Genomic DNA, 22451 nt, shown 5'->3' on the forward strand with positions numbered 1-22451 from the left:
ATCAATGTAGACGCACACAGAACTTTGGAAGCAAATTATTTCCGTTTTATAAACTGAGGGAGAAAAAAAGAACAATACCATTAAATGAATTTCATTTCCTTCTATTTAAAGCTCTAAACTTTAATGAGGCCTATTCAAATTCAGTTGAAGACCAGAGCAGGAAAGCCACGTAGTCCTATGAGATGCACAGAAAACTAAAAACAGCATTCCCTTGCGATCACCTTACAGAAGCTACCACCCCTATACAGGTAAATCCAGCCCCAACCTCTGATCCAAAATCGGCCATCCTGTCCCAGCCTGCAAAGTACAGCTTATGTGCAATGATTCGGCTCCTCTGCACACAAACACAAGGTTGTATCAGCCCTTCACCTATCACAGAAGAAAGGTTAAACACTTTCATCTTTTATTAAGGAAGCAATACAGATTGTTAGTGCAAAAGGGGTGTGACAACAGAATCCTTGAGCCTTTTCCAGCCCCTGTCGGAGTCCAAAGTAAGCTGCTAAATTCAATTCCCCGTACCAAAAAAAAAAAAAAGTAAGCCTGCTAGGGATTATCGAAGGAGTCAATTAAAAAAAAAAAGTGCTTAAATAAATAAATTACAACTATATTTCAGTATTATTTTTTACCACCCTCTGGAGCCTTATGTTAATGGCAATGCTTTGAGGTTAATTCAGTAAGAATATATGAAATACATATGCATTCACAGATATAGTGACGGCTCGGTTCACAAACTCAATTCTCTCCCAATCCAGGTCACGAACCAAACTGGACAGAACCGAATCAAATTTCCCCATACGGTCAACACTGCACCTAACCGTTCAATTTGATTCGGTGCTTGTCCAACTCAGTCTGCAACCAGAACCATGGAAAGAATAAAGCCCCTGAGCTGAGGGACCACTGTATTCTCATACACACGTAAAAAGTAATGACTAACAAGTGAATGGATGTAACAGTGACCAGATACAGAAATCTAGTGTCTGACCTCACGGAGACTGGCTGCTACTGTTGACGACTCTGCAATGCAATGCCCAACTTCCACCACCCTAGGACAACCGCTCTGAATTCCTGGAAACGCAGAAGACGCTCTGCTTTTGCAGCACAGCAGGCAGTACCCACTGAAAGCTGTTTGCACTTGTAAGAACGATCACCTACATGATGTACATCCCGCCACCAAGGCCAAGGACAACTAAAGAAAAGCAAGGAAGGCACTCCTTGGGGTCTAGCCTCATCTACTTCAGCGACGACTGAGCGGTAAAGGACGCCCTCTTCACTTCGTGGCAGGGCTTAAAGCAGACAGACCTGCCCGGCTCACTGTTAACTTCAATGCTCCCAGTCTGAATCCACAGTGGTCTGTCAGACACTGCAAGGGAGCAGCAGGACTCGTCACTGTCTGATGTAATAGCTGCCATTTGTTGAGACCTATGGTAGAAAAAACCAAGTTAACAAAAACAGAGCAGTCATTTGAGTTCTTTTTAATCCACTTTACCAAAAAGAAAGTAATTTGAAAGTAAGACCAAACTTGAGGAGACTCTCCATGACTTTATTCTAAGTAACTTGAGAGCTCCACAGAACAAGAAGCTTCAGCAGTAAGTACTAAGGAGAACTAAGTACCAGGGAGACCGAGAGCCATGTGAGTACCAGCTGTGGCCAGGAGAGGGCGCTCTGTGGCCCGGCTCAGATCAGCTACAAAATGCCAGTGCTCACCAAGATGCTGCCCTCCGACAAACTTACAAGCAGAAAGGTAAATACTAACTCACATTCAGTGCTTCCGGCCAATACAAAAAAATGTTGGCTATCTAGCAGCAGCCTGGAGGCGGAGCTGCCGGACCTTCATAACCTGGAGCACCGGGCTGTGGGGCCCACCCACATTCCATCGGTCCGCCCAGTGCCTGTCTCCCTTCATCTGGATGAGCCTGCGCACGCACGAGGACCTACCCTTCTCACTGTGTGCGGACGCTGGTGGCTGACGTAACAGTCATGACAAGAGAAGCGTTCTCACTTAGGGTTTCCGAACAAAGATGTAAAATACGAAGCGTAATTTAATTGAAGGATTGCTATCTGAAGCCCTATTTAAGCCATATTATTTGCTTCCTTCCCTAGTTTAAGTATGACTTCACCTGTCACCTCAGTGTACTCAATGGTAGGATCACTAATTTAGATAATTTTCAGTCCGTATAACTGTATAGTACTTTAAAATTCTAAATCAGAAGGAACTGCACACAGCCAGGCGTGGTGGCGCCCGCCTGTAATCCCAGCATTTGGGAAGCTGAGGCAGGCGGATCGTTCCAAGTTCAAGGCCAGCCTGAACTGCATAGAGAGACCCTGTCTCAAAAAGACAAAAAAAAAAAAAGAAATAGCATACAATAAAAACTTAAAAAGGCTTTTATGACACTGACATCTTGGCCGGGGATTTAGCTCAGCAGCACAGCGCCTGCCCGGCAAGCGCAAGGTTGTGAGTTCGATTCCTGGTACCAGGAAAAAAAAAAAAAAAAAACCCCAAGAGACACTGAAATCTTGCCTGACTGATAATACAAGCATAATTATTTCTGAATTCCAATCAAGAGCAAACCAATTTTTAAATGAAGCCTAATACTGTAGTTATTTATGAAGAAAACATAAACATACTCTTAACTAGAACTCACTGCAATCACACAAGAACAAAGGAATCTGAAGGTAGAATAAATTTGTCTTTCAGAGAACTCTCCTCTAAGTAAAACTGTTGTTTCAACTACATTCTGAAGACTCTGCTTTTTGCTCTGAAGCAAGAATGAAGACAATGCAAAAAAAAAAAAAAAAAAAGAAGGATCTCACCTCTTCCTAAACGCTCCCCCACACGATGCCATGAAAAAGGCCCACTAACCGCTAACGTCTGAGACAAGCTTCCCCTCAAGGCTTCCAGGATCTGCAAGTTCTCTCTAGGCATTTCCCACCCCATTGGAGATCCACTAGGAAGAGCAGGGCGCCCTGGCACGACTCAGGAAACGAGGGACACCCATGAAAAGGCGGCAGTTTCACTGGAGTCATTTATTTTGTTCTTTAAGAGAAAGCTTACACCAGGCATGGTGGCACACCCCTGGAACCCCAACACCGAGATCCGCCTGGGCTACAAAGTAAGCTCAAGGCCAGCTTGAACTGCATAGCAAGACCTTGTCTCAAAAAGACAAAAGAGAAAGCTTAAGCACAACAGCAGCACTATTCCGGGGAGGCAGCAGAGGTCTAAAACACAAGCGCAAGGTTGTGAGTTCGGTAAGTCTCCCTTGCAGAGGAATGAAAGGAAACAGGAGCAGTCACATGCTTAGTGCAAAACCTAGAATTAAAAACTAAGATCAGGGGCTGGGGATTTAGCTCAGCAGCAAAAGCGCCTGCCTGGCAAGCGCAAGGTCGTGAGTTCGGTTCCTGGTACCAGAGAAAAACCAAAAAAATAAAATAAAAAACTAAGATCATACATCTGTACCTAGTACGTCACCAAATAATATCACCGGCCTTAACAATCTACTACAGAACGTTTACCAGGAAGAAATGTACAAACAGTACCTCGGCTGCAGCATATATTCTCCTTTCTAACCTTAGTGCTACTGCTCTACCAGGTATGTCCCTCTTTTAGGCAAAGTGCACACAGTTCTTCCCGGCACATCAGGACTCACACCAAGAGGCGCCTTTTCCAGCCAGATTCCTTGCTAGAACTATCGCAGGAATCCTAAGTTTATCGTCAATGGCATCTCAAAATGAGCCATCAGTAAAAATGACTACCCTCTGAAAAATGGGCTGAACACACACAGAGCAGGGCCTTGAGATGTCAGGCGCTTCCCTAATATGAAGCAGAAACCGCCCACTCAAACACGACAGGGGCAATAAAATAACATTCAAATCACTACTTTTTATGACTGGCCAAAACATTAAATAAGAAAAGCAGAGTCCCAGGGGAACACAGTAGGGGGGATGGCCGTTTCACTTGAAAGCTCACAGAGCGGCTCTGCTGTTCCAGTGCCCCTCTCCCAAGGGAGCCATATGCACCAGGCACCAGCTCGGTCCTCCCTGGTCCCCAAGGTGCCCTCCACCCTCCTCACAAGCAGATGGCACCTTCCCCCGCGCCAGGCCCTGCACTTCCGAGTACACGAGAGCTCTGCAGAGCACCACGTACATGCGTGCTCAAGAGCTCAAACAGGTTTCTGCTGTTCTGGTTTGTTTTGTTTGTTCGGTTTGGTTTTTGTGGTCCTGGGGACTGAACCCAGGTCCTTCATACTGAGCTACATCCCCAGAGCTCTTTTTATTCTGAGACAGGATCGCACTAAGTAGTAAAGCCGTGTAACGGCTGGTGGTCTCAAACTTGGGTCCTTCTGCCTCAGCCTCCCGGAATGCTGGGTTACAGGCGTGCACCGCCAGGCCCAGGTGAAATGTTCATGTGATTTCAGTGTGAGGTTATGAGTTATTCAGTCTCCCTTCACCATCATCTCCACGCCATCCAACCCGTTCCCCTTCACAAGAGCCAGTCAAAACCACTGAATTCACTGCCCTTCTAGGGAGTTGTGAAGAATTGGTGTGGTTTCTATAATAATCATGCCCTAACACTGCAACCTAAATAATTCCTCTCATCTATGTGAGTGAGACTCCTCTGCTATACACACATGGGCAGCAGTGATCCCAAGCAGGTACTCAAGTCTGTGCCGAGCACACCAGGGACCTTCAAGGAGGGACTGTGGCCCTCCACTTCTTCCACTTCACAGGCGGTGACACCGAGGCAACCTAAGATCACTGGCTCGAGGACGGCTCGCTCGGGAGCTGTACTTCCAACCTCGAGCCTCCGTGAGAGAATGAGTCTTCCCTCAGTGGGAGCTGGCTGGCAAGGACTGAGGACACAGATTTGTCAACGCCTGCACTCCCTGCAACACTGACAAGCCGCCCTCCCGCAAGCCCCTCCCCGGGCCTGGGAACCAGCCCAGGGCCTTCACTCTGAGCTACACCCAGGACGCTCTGGTGGCTGCGGTGGGGAGACAAGATCCCCTAAGTCACTGAGCGGCCCATGCTGGGCTCACATTTGTAAACCTCCTGCCTCAGCTTCCCTGAATGCCCTGCTTTAGGTATCCACATTGACCTTTTCGTACTCAACTGGGTGATGTTCTCACATTTCTACGAAGACAATGCAGGCAGCCCAGACAACCAGAAACTTCTATTGTATTTTACCTGAGGGAGACACTGTAATTCTTATAGGATTTTTAATACCTTTGTTTTTCTTTCCTAATAGTAAGGATTAAACCAAAGGCCTTCACACTGAGTTACACTGGCAGCCCTTTAAGACAGGGCCTTGCTAATTATCCATAAATTTCCCAGGCTGGGTTTAAAGTTGCAGTCCTCATGCCTCAGACACCTAGGGTCCTGGGGTTGCAGGCCTGGGCTACCAGGAGAGCTTTCAGTAGGTTTTAAGTGAATCTCCGTGCTCAACAGAACTAAGGAAAGGACATGGAAGGTTACAAAATTATCTCAGTTTAAAGCAAAAAGCCCTTACTAAAACTTGCTGTGCATTTTTTTTCCATTTTCAAGGAAAGGAAAAAAAGCGTAACCACAAAAGCCTACAATGTCAGCGATGAAAAATTTGGCTTTCCTTCTACATACTGACACCAGGGTAGAAAAAACTGAGTTTTACTCATGGTTTCTGGTTAAGACTCAGACTTCTGAGGAATATGAGGAGGAAACTGTCATTCTTGCATTTTTATGATGAAGGGAAAATTTTACACAGATGACTATAATTGCAACCTTAAAAAAAAATAAGATCTTACAAAATAATCAGGTTTTTGAACAAAAATACTTAATTCACATTTAAACCAAGTTTTAAGACTGGTCTGTACTTAACATCAAACCTTTATAAAACTGACAAAAAAGATATGTTCAAAGGGGGACGGTTCTGAAGTCAGGCAACATGTGCTATGTGCTATTCTAGGTTTCTCGCCTGAAAAATGAAAATACGATGCAGAAATGTAGTACTTGACAGTGCATCTCTTTTTCCCTTACGCCTCCCCTGGAATGATGGTAATTTATGGGAAAAACTTAAGTTCATCAATGGAACTTTTCAGAGATTAAGGGCGTGAGAACCAGAGTCAAGGCCTGGTGCAGTGGGCAGCCCTGTCAGCCCAGCACCCTGGGAGCAGGACGCAGGAGGGGCTCCAGGTCAAGCCAGATCTAGGCAATTTAGCAAGACCCTGTCTCAAAATAAATTTAAAAGGGCTGGGGATGTAGCTCAGTGCAAAGCCCTGGGGTGAGTCCCCAGCACAAAAAAAGTGGGGGTTTCAAGTACACAGCACATTATTACAGAACTATGACCAAAACTATGATGGAATGTACATAACTTGAGTTTTAGCTGGTAACTTAATTAAACCATTTAAAATAATTAAAATGGTTTCTATATTCATAAATGGCAAAAACAATTGTTTTTATTATTGGAAGGGGATAGTTTTAACTAAAACCTACCCTTGGTAAATACAATTATATTTAAATAATCTCAAAGTGGGGCTGGGGATTTAGCTCAGTGGCACAGCGCCTGCCTGGCAAGGGTGAAGTCGTGAGTTCGATTCCCGGTACTGGAAAAAGAACAAAAACAAAAAAAATACAAAATAATAATATAATAATAATCTCAAAGTGTTACTACTGGGTAGTTACAGTTCTTAAAAATGGAAAAAAAAAAAAATGGAGCACCACCAGCTGGGCATCCCAGCACTGGAGGCTGAGGCAGGAAGACTGTCAGAGTTTAAGGCCAGCCTGAACTACACAGCTATACCCTATCTCAAAAAAACAAAAATAAACAAAAAATGGAGCTCCATTAGCATTGTGGGCAACATTATTTCCTTGTACAGGAATCCTGGAAGGCAGGCACTGCCAATAGCTTAGTCTAGCATAGTGCTGGGGAAAAACACTACTGTGACTTAATTTCCAAGTATTTTCTATATAACAGCCTTGCAAATTTAGAAAATGTTATCAAAAGGAGATTAAACAAAGCCAGGTGTGATGGCGCCTGCCTGTAATCCCAGCATCCCAGAGGCTGAGGCAAGAGGAATCACCGTGAGTTCGAGGTCAGCGTGGGTTACATAGTGAGTTCAACGCCAGGCTGAACTACATAGCAAGACCCTGTCTCAAAAAAAAAACCAAAAAAAATCAGATTACACAAGCCAGGCATAGTAGTAAACCCAAACTCAAGAGGCTAAAGCAGGAGGGTCATGAATTTGAGGCCAGCCTGTGCTACACACACAGTGAGTACAACGCCAGCCTGTACTACACACACAGCGAGATCCTGTCTCAAAACAAAACAAAGCAGGGGTAGTGGCACCACATATAAGTCAGGAAGATCACTGCGAGTTTGAGGCCAGCCCAGGCTACCTAGTGAGATGAAGACCAGTCAGAATTATGTGGCAAGACCTTGTTTCAAAAAAAAAAAAACCACCAGATGCGGTGGCGCACGCCTATAATCCCAGCACTCAGGAGGCTGAGGCAGGAGGATCGGTGCAAGTTTGAGACCAGCCTGGGCTACAAAGTGAGCTCAAGGCCAGCCTGAACTGCATAGTGAGACCCTGTCTCAAAAAGACAAAAGAAAAATGCTAGTCCGTAATGGTACCCTTCTTTAATGCTATACAAACGCAGCTGAATGAAGGAATATAGTACATGCACACAGGCTGTAAAGACAGAACACGAAGCAGCCCTGGTGTTGGAACTCACAACCAGATAGCTAATGCGGCCTCGCCGTCCCCCTTCCCCCGGCAGAGCCGAGCCCCCGTATCAGGCATGCCCTTCAGCACAGCGAGCACCTGTCCACGCAGTTCACCAGCCCCAACAGGCAGTCTTCATTCTCTCTGCAGAGCCCTCCCTGGAGAGGTCACTGGACGGCAATCTTTCATTAGCACCTGTCTGCGACACATAATGTACCCGTTCACTGGACAACACTCTTCAGTTAGGACACCTAAATCTTTTGTTTTGTTTTTTGAGACTGACCTGGAACTCACCATCTAGCCCAGGCTGGCCTCTAATTCAAGGTGATCCTCCTGCCTCAGCTTCAAGGGCCAGATCCTTCACTTAAAACTGTCAACTTCTGTAGACATTTGCCAACTCAGTAGTTTACAATTTAGAAACTCCCCACAAATGTAAGTATGTACTATATATTCTTTGCACAGTGTCTTCACGTCTAAATCTGTTCTACTAAAAGTAATCTACAATTAGTCTATTTATATTTTCCCCATTAAGACCACTTAGGACAGGTATGGTGGCACACACCTGTGATCTCTGCCTTAGGAGACTGAGGCAGGATGATCTAGAGTTCGAGGCCAGCTCGAATACAAAGGCAAGACCATGTCCAAAGAAACAAAAAACAAAACACGCTCGCTCACTCAGGTAGGGACACAGCACCAATTCTTGCAAAAAGACTGCAGCCCAGTGAGGCCCAGCCTCCCCAGCTACCTCACTCATGTCTTCCAGGTCTTTGGTTCCACACCTGTAAATAGTAGTTCATGGGTGCCCCTTCCAAATGAGCAGGCGGCCCCCTGCTCTGTAAGTTCTAGAAAATTAAAATGGAAAAAAATACTGATGTTTTAAATTTCTGGTTATTTCTACAAATAACATTCTTAGTCTTCACAGCTCTTACTCCGTTTGGTTTCTCTCTTGCTCCTCTGTTACTCCCTCTTTAGACCAGAGCTGCAGGGGGTCACGCCTGCAGGGTTGTGTCTACGCAGAGAGCCTCTTGCCAGCCCAGAGAACCGGCAAAGCGGCTAGCTACCCCAGCTGGCCATCTCCGCCTGCTGTAGACACCGGACAAACTCATGCAGCTAAGTTTCCATTTAAAATGTGGGGGGAGGGGGCGTGAGGGACTGAACCCAGGATTCCGCAATGAGCACTACCCCCAGGTTGTCCAGGCTATTTTGATCCTTCTGCCTCAGCGTCCCAACTGCTGGGATTACAACCGTGCACCCAGCTCAAATACTTTTTTAATATACAGCTACTTATCAGTGTATAAAATATGCTTTAAGATTAGAATTTTTAATTCTAATTTTAAGATAGAATTCTTCCTATTGAAATTTCAGGGAAACATGCCCGACTCTAAGTTCAAGTGGAGGTATCATCAGACAACTTTAGACCACATAAACTTGTGATCATGCTTCACACTTTTCAATGTGGGCTACAAAACTGAAAGTTATTTTTGTATTCCACAATCATGATTTTGTCATTTTCTTTCTTCCTTTTCCCATGACTTCCGAAACATACCAAATACGGTTTATGCCATAAAAGCAATCTGCCAAAGCACCTGACTATGAAGCAACATCCACTTTCAAAATCAGTATCATAGATCTCACCCAGATTACACAAAGCCTGAGAATTTGGTGATTTTCAAGTCTTTCTGAACTTTAGATTTCAAACTTTCAAAACCACTTGAATGAGCAAGTTCATTAAGTTAAAACAGATATTCAGAAAATCTTTGAAGCTACCTCCCTCCTAACCCCTCCATCAAATGTGAACTTATTTCAACCTATTATAATAAAATTTAAAAGTTGTTTCTGTTTGCAGGAAAGAAATGTTCTACTCAACTGAAACATCTTTTTAAAAATTGTGTGTTTATAAGGATCAAAAAGCATTGACTCAGTTCTCCAAAAGAAATTCTACTTGCTTTTCCCAAAAATGGTAATCAAAGAAGTCCAAACCAAAAGGATGTTTGTCTAATAATCTTCATTATTAATTCCATCGTAACTAATGTATTTCAGATTGGATTTAGAAATCCAGTATTTCTAAATTTCAGATATGGATTTAGAAATCCGTATCCGCTTCAAAATTTTAAATTTCTAGAAGTGTCAAACTGACTCAAACCATATCAAATTTAAGTCAGACACAAAAGCTCTAGGCAACTTTAAAAATCTTGGGATAAACAGGAAGTCAGACATATTTTTCACTAATAGTACAAAGCTAAAAGTGGTAAATAAGGAACCAAGTCTTAGGGCCACATGGGCCACATAGAAAAATAGCAAGCTAAGTTACCAGCCCCAAAAGCAGTCATACCTGAGGCAGAAAACAAAACAGAAAGGAGACCGGTTAAAATTACCCAAATGTATAAAAGAAAAAGAAGCATGTGATGAACTATTAAGGCTAAAAATGAAAATTGAATCCTACTCATTTATGGGAAACTGGTGGGAGTATGAAATCTAGAAGCACATCACACCTCTAGTCTATAAAACCTCACTTTAAGAATATACTGGTTCACTCCATATTATCTGACTTGTAAGTATTCTCAGATAATATATTCCCTGATAGGGCAAACAGTAAACTATAAGTTTGGCTTCCATCTTTTCTAAATGCTATCACAAATTTTCTACCATTTTGAAATGTTTCAAAGCTTTTTGAGAAACACACACAAATAATTTGGATTTAGTCGATTTTATTTACAGCTTATTTTTTTTTTACATTTCAGAGCATTACACAATTACATTTCTCATTTTCTGACCTGCAAACAGATACCTTAAATGGAAATATTTTTTAAAAATTATCAAATTAGGTACATCCAAAATGCAACAATTACACATATGACAATTAATTCACAAAGTGTAATTTACTAGGACGTATCCTAAGAATTTAGGAACAGCCAGTCAGGAGAAATCTGACCAAATTTAGTAACAACTATTTACATATCCAAAATCAAACCTATCTAAACTCCCAAACCAGAAGCTTGAAAGTTAGTTATACCCCATTGGACAAAAGAGTAACAGTTCAAACCTATCCTGATAGTTCTAACAGTTGGAAGCCCAAAAACTAGACTATTTCCCCAGTCTGTAACCGAATAAACAGCAAATATCTCAGTTTGTCAAACACCCAGGTATCAAACTTTTATACCATTATACGCACAGAAAGACTAAGTGTTCATTAATTTAAAAAACAAGTAGCCATTAAATATTCTCTTCCCCCAGCTCATCATCCATTACTAAAATCTCAAATATGCAACCTGTGTCACATAGTGACAGACAGTATTGTGTGTGTGTGTGTGTGTGCGCGCGCGCACACGCGTGTACAGTAATAGGTACAAATGGCAATGAACAGTCCCTGCAAAAATTCAGTTTGAGGCTATGGCTTCTGTGCCTTGCGATGGTTTCAGATTTCAAAATTGGAAAATACTGCTAAAATCTCACTTCCTTAAGGCAAATTTGAGTGATTGCCTGGCCTGTTCAGTTTTAAGCTTTTCAGTCTAAAAATGGCTATAAGGTAAGTAAGTATAAAAAGCCAGCCAACTGAGTGCAATTTTGCTGTCCAACTGGCCGAGCTGTTTTGTGGAAATTCTTCCGAAATAGCCTAGAAAACTGCGGTGCCTTCCAACGGTTCTCGCCTACCTCACTGTCCCCGCTCAGGTTTCAAACTGTGTCAACAGAGCCCGCACCTCGGGGGTCAGCTGCTTGGCCGCCTTGGCGGCCTCGGTGACAGCCTTGCGATACAGGCCCTTTCTCTTCTTATTAAAGCGGGACTGGAAGTTCTCTAAAAAGGGGGAGAGCTGTGAAAGAGCAAGGAAAGAAGTGGTCGGAGACCCGAACCAGGAAATCCGGGCCTCCTGTCGGACTAAGAGCCCGTTATCTCTCCGGCTCACCGTGATGGTGAGGATGCGGGCTGGCCACCAAGGGAAGCCATAGATCTTGGCCCAAACAATGTCCCCTACACATATGGTCCTGCCATCTGGTGTGACGCATTTAGAGACGTTTTTGGAAAAGATTTTCATTTTCAAGGAATTATTGAGCTTTTTCTCTTCCTTTGAAGAGGAGGAAGTGGAGGAGGCGGAAGGCGCACGCACCCTGCCTGGAGGGAAGTCCAGGCTTTCGGAAGAGCTACACTCGGAGTTGGAGGATTTCAAACCATCTGAGCTATCAGCGCTACACACCGAAGCGCTGGGAGAGTCGCACTTCTTTCGCGTTAGGGCCATGTAAACAGACACAGCGCTCTCGCCGCCCTCTGTGCCCAGGGTCTGCGGCTCATCCTGCCCACCGGGCGCATGCACTCCACTCGAGTCCTGACCCTCACTGCCGGCCTCTTCGGGGCCTTCTGAGGGGCTCGCACTTTCGGGAGGGGCCTCACCTGCTGAGCGGGTGGAGGTGCAGCGGGACTGGGGCTTGGGCGCCACCTTGCCGCTCCGCGCCTTCTCCAGTCCCGTCTTCAGGGAAGAGTCGTTCTCCTCGTTCCTGTACCGCTGCGGTTTTAAGCGGACGCGGGGCGGGAGGGAACCTGAGCTAGAATTCTGGTACCGCCGTGTGAAATGGACCTTTGAATGTGCGCTTTTGGAAGCAGAGGTTTCACTTTGCTTCTTCTGTGCCTTTTCTTTGGCAATTTTCAATACTTCCCGAGCTTTCGCGTGATCCATGTTCTTGCTCTGCAGCACTTTTTTAGTACTTAACTGCGCTTTTGACGTGTTCGCCTGAGCAGAAACCCTCACTACTCTGCCTCTACTGTGCGCGATACTTGGAACCTTCACCACGGCGCTCCTTCTCTGGCTGTCGTTTTGGTTTCTCCCATCCACTTTATGGTCAGTTTTCAGTTTTTTGTTCACAGTAGCCACACCGTCGTTTCTCCGCTTTTTGTCTTCGTACTTAGAAGAGTCACTGGCACTGCTACCTTTTCTGATCTCCTTTTTCTCAGCAACAACACTGTTCTTACATTTATCACACAGGACTTGCCTGGGTCGCAGCTTAATAGCATTCATTATCGAAGTGGGTTCTTCCCTGTACATTTTCCGTTTGGGGCGCTTTATCTTCCGAGGAGGGGGCTGAGGTATTGACTGGTTATACGTGTCCCTGATAAACAAAGGGGGAGGGTAAGGTGCCCCTGCATGGAAGAGAGGCGGCGGCTTGGAAGCCCACAGGCTTTCCGTGCAGCTGGGCTCGGGGGGCGGGACAGGACAGGGGGCGCTGGGAACAGCACCATTCACTTCGCGCTTGACTTCGGTCCCGTCCTGGAATGCGTGACTCTGGAGCTGCATGGCTTCCGGTTTGTCCTTATATTCCCTTTTGGGAAATACCGTCACAGGAATGCCATGGGGCCCAAACCTTGAAAAGAAAGGAAAACAGCTAGTAAGTTCGTATCTATAATTCAGTGCCTTAAATGTAAATAACACTTCACCTTATTTACATGGCCTTTCCTGAAAACTATTTCCCGTTAAAATAAGCCAGAACAAAAACACAAAGATCTGCTAACAGCAATTCCCCACTTCTTTGGGTCCTACAACCTCTATTTCTTTTGGTTTTATAGTTTACCTAAAACAGAACTACCACAAGAGGCAGTCTTATGCAATGTCGGGATGGCTAACTTTACATAAAATAAAATAGACCTTTGCAATCCTAAATCAAATGGGAAGGCCGGGGCGTGATGGGGCACGCCTGTAATCCCAGCACTCGGAAGGCTGAGGCAGGAGGATCATTGCGAGCCTGGGCTACAAAGTGAGCTCAAGGCCAGCCTGAACTGCATAGCAAGACCATGTCTCAAAAAGACAAAAAAAAAAAAAAGGGATCCTATCAGACAGCTTAACATAGCATTTATGCCACATGACACGATACTCAATACATTTTCAGTAGCTGCAACTATGTATTACACCAAAAGCTTCGGTGCAAATCCCACTTTAACTACCCCACATTATTAGATCATGAAAATCCCGTCAGTCACACTGCTCAACTGTGCTGAAGATTCAAAGGAAGTTCCTCCATTAGTCAGTCTTACCTAACTCTATAGTCTCCCACTCTACCCCCACAAAAATCACAGTATACCAAAACCTCACTCAAATTACTTCCAAAGCAGACATGTATAGAGCTGTGGCTTTCAGATTTTTAGAATTTTATTTGATCAACATTTGGGGGGAGTGGTACTGGGAGCCTTTGCACTGAGCCACCTCCTCAACCCTTTTATTGACTGATTGATCTTTATTTTTCAATTTTGAGACAGCGTCTTATGAAGTCATTAAACTGCCCAGGCTGAGCTCAAACTTGTATTCATCCTGCCTCTGCATCCCACAGCGTTGGGATTATAAGTATGTGCCGCCGTACCCAGGGTCTCAAACTTTGTTTTTGTTTTTTTGAGACAGGGTCTTGCAACGTAGCTCAGACTGGCCTTGAACTGACTATGTTAGCCTAGGCTGGCCTCAAACCTGCAGTGATCCTCCTGCCTCAGCCTCCCAAATACTACGATTATAGGTGTGTGCCACCACGCCTGGCTATGAAAATATTTCTTAATGCATTAAATTTAAAAATTTGAGGCTAGATATGGTGGCATACACCTGTAATCCCAGCATTTGGAGGGTGAGGCAGGAGGATCACTTTGAGTCCAAGACCAGCCTGGACTACAAAATGAATTTAAGCCATTCTGAACTATACAGCCAGACCCTATTTCAAAAGAAAGCGATAAAAAGAATTTTTCATGAGGGTGGAGCCGGAGCATGGTGGTGTACACCTGTAATCCCAGAACTGAGGAGGCTGAGGCAAGAGGATCGTCGCAAGTTAGAGACCAGCCTGGGCTACAAAGTGAGCTCAAGGCCAGCTTGAACTGCATAGCAAAACCCTGTCTCAAAAAAGACAAAAAATAAATAAACAAACAAACTGATTTTAAAACTCTCTCATGGGTCCAGACCTGTTTGCAAAACAGCCCAGAATATAAAGCTTTATCTGGTTCTCAATTTTTAATAAAACAAAGGTCAATAACTGTGCCTCACAGACCTAGAACTAACTGCTTTCATCTGCCCCGGCATGGTATCAAGAACCTGACCCTTACACTACACCTGCAAGACCCAGCTGCCATCATATAAAAATAAAAGCACTCCGCCACATGCCTTTAGCCTACGTCAACATGCTAACCTTAAGCCCCACCTGATTCTTTTCTCCCCCTTTGGTTTTTGAGACAGGGTCTCCCTGCATACCGCCCAGGCTGCCCACCAACTCGCCACTCCTCGTGCCTCCGCCCTAAGCGCTGAGATCACAAGCCTGCGCCACCACGCCCGGCTTAGCACTGTGTGGCTCTAACAGCACCTGTGTAGCACAGTGCTAAGCTACTGCTACAAGGCAGAAGGTACTTAGAGGTGCAGCACGACATAAGGCAGCCTGTCAGGCGGAGCCCTCAGAGCAGAGGCCAGCATTTTATGAGTGTGTTGTGGGGAGAACCAGTATTCGGCACTCAGGTTCCCCAAAAGGTCGTTATTCTCCAAAAAGGTTCAGAACAAGTTTGTGGGTATTAATCTGGACATCAGGGACCTAGACTTGGGCAGGGATTTACACAGGGTCCACTTACATACACCAGGAGTCCACCTATACACTTTCTGCCCAAGGTCACGGGAAGAGACTTAGCTACCGCAGACCAACAGCTCACCGCGAACACTTCAAACCATCAAGGAAGAGGAAACAGAGTCGCCTGGACTGAGGGCAGGACGGGTTTGGTCCGGGCCTTCCGCGAAGGCACTCCCTAGCTTTAACAGGCTCTGCAGAAAGCTGCTCTTTAGCCCAGCACAGCATCTAGTAATTACTTGTTTCCTCACTAACTGCAAAGCATTTGGCCTTTCCGCTATGTAAGTGTGTTTTTATACAACCATGTCTTCAAGATGATGGCACAAAAGTGATTTTTGCAAAATGAGTTCTCTGAGATAGGACCACTATTTATATTAAAAATAGGGCTGGGGATATAGCTCAGCGGTACAAGTGCCTGCCTGGCAAGCGCAAGGTCCCAAGTTCGATTCCCGGTTTATTAAAAAGTAAACTTTCCTAAGTTCATAAGAAGCTATCAATTAATTGCCCGTTACACATTCACGTTTCTACAGCTCAATGAAAAAAAATAAACTTCCTCCTCCAAGAAGTAACCAAACCGTAACTGTTGTTTTGTTTCTGTGCTACTGGGCACTACGGCACTACGTCCAGGGACTCACGCTTACTACGCAGGCTCTTCCACTGAGCTACACACATCCCAGCCCTCGGCCGTAATGATCTTAATACTTGAAGTCAACTGCAGCTTACCAACTATAACCTTTAAATTTTAGTTTCTCTCTGTATAAATCTGTAATAGCATTTAGAAAAGGCAGAAGACCAAACTTTTAGTTTACTGTTTGCCCTATCAGGGAATTTATTATCTGAGAATACTTACAAGTCAGATAATATGGAATGCACCAGTATATTCTTAAAGTGAGCTTTTTCCTATATAAAGGATTCAGAAAATCCTTGATAGGTCAAGAAATGTTAGTCACAGCCAGTTAAAGTAGTCCATGCCTGTCAGGTAAAGTAGCCCATGCTTGTAATTCCAGGACGTGGGAGGCTGAGGCAGGAGAATCACCACAAATTCAAAGCCAGCCAAGGTTACATAATTAGTCCAAGGCCAGCCTGAACTACATGGGAAGACCCTTTTTTAAAAAAATCAAAACCAACCAACCAAATAAATACCTTCTCCATTTAAACATGACCCAGCCAATTACAAACCTGATTACAGCAAGTTGTGGAATCTGACATGTTTATCCTTTGGAGTTCAGTGAGAACACTAATGTCTCATCTGGACTGGGTCTCTTTGCCTTTCCCTTGCTGTTTCTCCCTGTGAATGTTAACTGCTTTTTTTTTTAACTGTTTCCTTTTTTTGGCTGTGGTACTGAGGGTGGGCCCCAGGGCTTCGCACATGCTAGGCACTCTTACCACTAAGCCAAACCTAAATGAAGTATTTTTTGTTTCTGCTTTGTGGTGCTGGAGATCAAAGTCTGGCGTCACATACACGAGCACCACACCACTGAGCCACACTCTCAGCCCACAAAGTGATTTTACAGCACAGGAAGGCACTTACTTGTGCAATGATGAATAGAAGCTGGAAAGAAAAAGGAAGCTAAGTCGGAAAATGTGGAATAGTGAGTAGCTGGCGAACAGCAAATATTTTTAAGTAATCATCAAAGGTCTCCCAAGGTCCAGAAAGATAAAACGCTTTTAGGGCTCCAGGCGCCCGGGGATAGCACACACCCATGATCCTCAACGCTTGATCCATGGAGCCAAGAGGACCAGAGACCACAGTGTGGGGAACAAAGCCTTGGGGTGCAGCTAGGGGTGCAGAGCTTTGGGGCACGCACAGGCCCTGCTGCAACCCCAGCACGGCAAAAAGAGGGGCGAAGGACAGAAGGATGACATGTCCGCCCTCAGTATTTCAGACAGCACTTACGCCTTGGGCAGGGTTAATAAACTGAGAAAATAAAGGGTCACAGTATGATAAAAACACAATCAGAGTACTGAAGAACAGTAAAAGTGAATACGACTACTGTACAACAAATGTTTCACATATATATGTAAGGCAAGATCCACATCTAAGATATATTTAGAACTATAGTAAAAAAAAAGTAAGGTCCACCAACCTACAAAACTTAAATATTAGTAAAAAAATTTTTTGAGCAGAGCATGGTGGCACATGCCTGTAATCCCAGCACTCAGGAGGCTGAGGCAGAAGGATCGTTGTGAGTTCGAGACCAGCCTGGGCTACAAAGTGAGCTCAAGGCCAGCCTGAACTGCATAGTGAGACCTCATCTCAAAAAGACAAAAAAAAAAAAATCTCCTGCCTCAGCCCTTCGGTGCTGGGATTAGAGGCCTATGCCACCATGCCTGGAGGTATCCTCAGTAAGAATATAAAGTATGAACAAGATTAGGGTCCCTTTAAAATCTAAAATCTTGCTGGGTATGGTGGCACATGCTTGTAATCCCAGCATTTGGGAGGCTGAGGCAAGAGGATCCCAGCGAGTTTGAGGCCAACCTGGGCTACACAGTGACTTCAAGGCCAGCTTCAACCACAGCAAGACTGTCTCAGAAAAAGCAATTCTTAATTTCTCTAGTAGTCATGCATGAGCATTTCAAAATAAAGATTCCTAACTCCTGCCCTTACACTCTGTGACAGTGAAGCCATGATCTGAGTTGTCAGTAAGGACCTTTAGCTTCTCATAGGTGAAGACACTTATGTCCTGGGTCAGTGCCCGAAGGGTGAGCAAAGTTCTAGTGAGTGTGTGGATACACAGTGACTGGTATCTCTTGACTGTCCTATTTCTAAAAGAACCTCAGATCCTCCAAGAGTTAAGTGTGTGCTCACCACGTGCAAGAACCTGGGTTCATTCAATTCCCGGCACCAAGGGAAAAAACCTAAACGGGGGCTGGGGATACGGCAAGGAAGGCGCTGACCTGCAACACTGGTAACCATGGTGCAGCACTTGCCTAGCTGCTGAGGCCCTGAGTTCAATCCCCAGACTGCAAAAATACAGAAAATAACTTGTGGGGGAAACTAGGTAAAAGCGCGAGTGACCTCTGCACTACCTTTGCAACTTTCTACCCATCTGTAATTCTTCAAAACAAAGTTTTAAAAACACCTACCTGCTGAACAAGTTAAGAACTAGTGCCAGGGCCCAGAATATAGCTCAGTGGCACAAGCACCTGGCTGGCAAGCGCAAGGTCCTGAGTTCAATTTCCAGTACCAAACAAAGTGAGTGCCAAAATTCTGAGTGGACATAAAACTGCGGCTTAGCAGTTACTCTGCACGGGGCACGGCGTCACCATGAGGAGGACCGCTGGGGGCCGGGCGCGGCAACCCATTCCTGAAATCCCGGCACTTGGGAGGCTCCAACAGCAGGATCACAAGTCTGAGGCCAAACTGGAGACAGTGGCCTATCTCCAAAGAAAGAAAAACAAAACAAAAAAACAAAAGAAAATAACACTAGCAAAAATGGGTGTTCTGGAACAGAGGCAGAAGGACTGCCTGGGGAACACAGCAAGACCGTGTCTCAAAATAAAACTAAAAAGGCCTGGGGATGTAACTTGGGCTAAAGCATTTACCCAGCAAGCACAAGGCCCTAGATTCAATCCTCAGTGCCACAAAGAAAAAACTATTATTTTCCTGGGGCTGGGGATTTAGCTCAGCGGCAAAGCGCCTGCCTGGCAAGCGCAAGGTCGTGAGTTCGGTTCCTGGTACCGGAGAAAAACCAAAAATCAACAACAAAAAAAAAAAAACTTATTTTCCAGTATTTGGGTTCCATTTAAGATAGCTAAATTTTACAGATGATTCTAGCCTTAACCAAATGAATTTTTATTCACCTATAAAAACTTTATAAAAGGCTGAGGCAAGAGGACCACCATAGTCTGAGGCCAGCCTGCACTATATATGGTGAGAACTTACCGCAAAAAAAAAAAAAAAAACTTTATAAAGTTAAGATTCATAGCTTTACCACTCAACCCTACTCTTACAATGCATTGCTTCTTAGAATGAAGCTCTCAGCCCTCAACAAGTTCCTTTCCTCGGGATACTTCAGACACACGGAAATGTTTCCAGTCACTACCCACTTTAAATAAGACATGTAATTCTTACCTCTTATTTTTAAACTTTTTTTTAAATACTGACACTGTATTCACTGCTACAGGTTTCAGAACAACTTCTATCAACTGGTCTCTAACCTAGGATTACACTCTTCTCCCTGTCTGCAAATGCTGCAGTGCACAACTGATTCTCCTTTTCTTCTCTCTTGTTCTTTTTTGCCAAGTTCCAACTGTAAGAGGCGTAGCTTTTCCAAACCTTACACATTACATTTAAAGGAACAAAAGGCAAAGGCATTACAAACTTTCAGCAAGCAAAGTGCTGAGGAACTAAATCTCAGAAAAATACTTCAGCAGGTTAATAGAGGTAGGCCCAGGGCACTGGCTAAACCAAACCCTCCCTCCCACTAACAAAAGAGCCACAGGAAATAAAAGACAACACTTTCCTGCAGTAGGAAAAAATTATATGCAATTAACACAGAGCACGGTGGCATATCTGTGTCCTGTGTATGTGGCATGTGTGGACCTATGTGAATATGTATAAATGTGACACTATCTTCCTGCCTTATACAAGGAAACCATGTCATACATGGCAACATGGATTTTTTTTTTTTTTTTTTGGTCTTCTTGGGACAGGGTCTGCCTGTGCAGTTCAGGCTGGCCTTGAGCTCACATGGTAGCCCAGGCTGGTTTTGAACTCACAATGACCCTCCTGCCTCAGCTTCTTGAGTGCTGGGATTACAGGCATGTACCACCACATCCAGCACTAACATGGATTTTTTTTTTTTTGGTACCAGGAATCAAACTCAGGACCTTGTGCTTGCCAGGCACGCACTTATGCTGCTGAGCTACATCCCCTGCCCTGACGTGATTTTTTTTAAGATAAGGTTTTGTTATGTAGGCCAGGCTGGCCTTGGAACTCACAGCAATCTTCCTGCCTCAGCCTTCCAACTGCTGGGATTATAGGCGTGCACCACCACACCTGGCAACATGGATGAGTCTAGAAGACATTCAGTACTATGAATTCGCAGGCCAGGGATACAGCTCAGCGGCACAAGCACCTAATGGCAAGCACAAGGTCCTGAGTTTGATTCTGGGTACCAAAAAAAAAGTCTTAGGAAGAAGTAAAATCCATCACTACAAATATTAAAAAATAAAATAAAGAATTTGCTCAAGAGCTGTGTGACAATCCATGTCACTTCCCACGGTCTCCGTGGCCGGTGGAATTACTTTTACTACAGCATGCTGTTTGACTGCCCACTGGAATGAGAGAACTGAGAACCGTCATGCGCCAGAATGTTCTGTGCCGGGAGCGCAGGGACACACCACCTCCCGGGTTCTGGAGGCTGACACAGCCTCGTGGCGGGATTTCTCAGCGTGGCGCGAAGGATGAGCTTATCCCCAGCTCCTACCTCTGGTCTCTGTGAAAGTAAGAATCCTGGGGCAAGTAGACTTGAACTTAGGTTCAGCAATTAACATTTTAGTGTTTTGTCTCTCTGTACATGAACTGGATGTTTAAGGAATACCTATTACCTAACTTTGTATAACTTTAAGGTAGCACTTTACCAAGGTGATTTTGGAAATAATTTTTAGGTAAATTTACTGTACAACATGATTAGTACTGAAGCAACACTCGTGAGAATGACTTCAACTAGAGGGGCTGGGGCGTGACTTGGTGACCCTGCATTCAATCCCCAGCACCCAGAAAACGAAACAGCCAGGCACAGTGATGCGTGCCTGTAACCCCAGCCCTCCAGGAGGCTGAGGCGGCAAGGTTCCAAAAACAAACTTATGACTTTAAATATGTGATAAATACAATCATCAGCGGGGCTGGGGATTTAGCTCAGCAGCACAGTGCCTGGCAAGCCCAAGGTCGTGAGTTTGATTCCTGTTACTGGAAAAAAACTTTAAAAAAAAAAAAAAAAAATACAATCATCAGCTTGACTACGGCCTAGGTAGAATAAAGATATAATCTTATTATAATAATGATGATAACTATGAAAATGTACCTATTTTATTAACCTGGCACTATTAAAATTAGGCATAGTTACCAAATGCTTTTCAAAGTGATTGAACTTGAAAAGCCTTTGGGTCACTTTCTAAAAAACAAAGTAGCTGGCATGGTAGCACATGCCTGTAATCCCAGCACCTGGGAGGCTGAGGCAGGAGGATCGTTGAGAGTTCGAGGCCAGCTTGGGCTACAAAGTGAGCTCAAGGCCAGCCTGAACTGCATAGTGAGACCCTATCTCAAAAGACAAAAAAAATAAAATAAAAAACAAAGTAAACAAGGTTTGATTTTAGGAGTCTATTAGGGCTCTTGGAACGTATCCCGAGTGGGTGAGTAAGTCTCACTAGAGTTGATCACTGAACAAAAAGTAGAATGGTAATTTCCAAGGGCTAAAGAGAACTGGGCACTGGTGTTTAGTATGTTTCAGGTTTTGCAAGATACAAAAACCCAGCAGACATGCTGACGGCACCCGGCTACAAACCCAGCACTCGTGCTGCAGATTCAAGCCCAGCCCGGACAACTCAGCCCTTTCTCTAGACCCTGCCTCAAAACAGAACTAAGAAAGGGCTGGGGGGTGGAGGAGGGGTTCAGAGTGAAGGCCCTGAGTTCAATCCTCAGCCACTGTCTCTCTCGCTCCACACACACACCCTCACACTCACAGACTAAAGCCCTAGAGCACTGTCTCACCTTGCGAACACACCTGACACTACTGACAAGTCCACTCACTCTAGCTAAGATGGTACATCCTGTCCCTGTTTTTCCTCACAACTTTGTAAAACCCTGTAAACGCAGGAAGCGCGATGAAGAGCAGCAACCTGCGCAGAAGCTGGACAGCACCCTGACTTGAAGGACAATCAACACAAACACCCCATGCCCGCAGACGAGAACACGACATTGCTTTGCCTAAACCTCGCAAGCGTAACGCCAGTCAAACCCAAGTCGAGGGGCTGGGGATGTAGCTCAGCAGCACAGCGCCTGCCTGGCAAGCGCAAGGTGGTGAGTTCGATTCCCAGTAAGGAGGGGGGGGGGGGACACACCCAATTTGAGGAACAGTTCCCATTACCAATTTCTACAGTATGTTGCAACTAAATGTAACACAATCATTTACTGGAGGAAGAAAACAATCTTTGAAGGACACTTCTGTTGTTAAAAATGGTAAAATAATG

At 44.7% G+C, this 22451-nt stretch overlaps 1 protein-coding gene across 9 annotated transcripts in view; it reads right to left on the reverse strand.

The window, feature by feature from the left end:
• Pwwp2a (PWWP domain containing 2A) overlaps nucleotides 1-22451 on the reverse strand; it is a 43168-nt gene that overhangs the window by 7642 nt on the left and 13075 nt on the right. For 4 of the 9 annotated variants that reach the window (XR_001232339.1, XR_001232338.1, XR_001232337.1 and 1 more), the window contains exons 4-5: nucleotides 12076-13040; nucleotides 1300-1419 (exon numbers count right to left, since the gene is read on the reverse strand). Coding sequence is in view for 6 of the 9 variants with exons in the window: in XM_013508924.1 (XP_013364378.1) it covers nucleotides 1300-1419; nucleotides 12076-13040 (1085 nt within the window). In the remaining 3 variants the exon portion in view is untranslated. Of the gene's footprint in view, nucleotides 1-1299; nucleotides 1420-10340; nucleotides 13041-22451 lie in introns of those variants that run through there. The other 5 variants (XM_013508906.1, XM_013508913.1, XM_005376254.2 and 2 more) reach the window with 2 other exon arrangements.

Source organism: Chinchilla lanigera, unplaced genomic scaffold (assembly GCF_000276665.1).
Source record: "Chinchilla lanigera isolate Chin_1 unplaced genomic scaffold, ChiLan1.0 scaffold00007, whole genome shotgun sequence".
Lineage (NCBI taxonomy): Eukaryota > Metazoa > Chordata > Mammalia > Rodentia > Chinchillidae > Chinchilla > Chinchilla lanigera.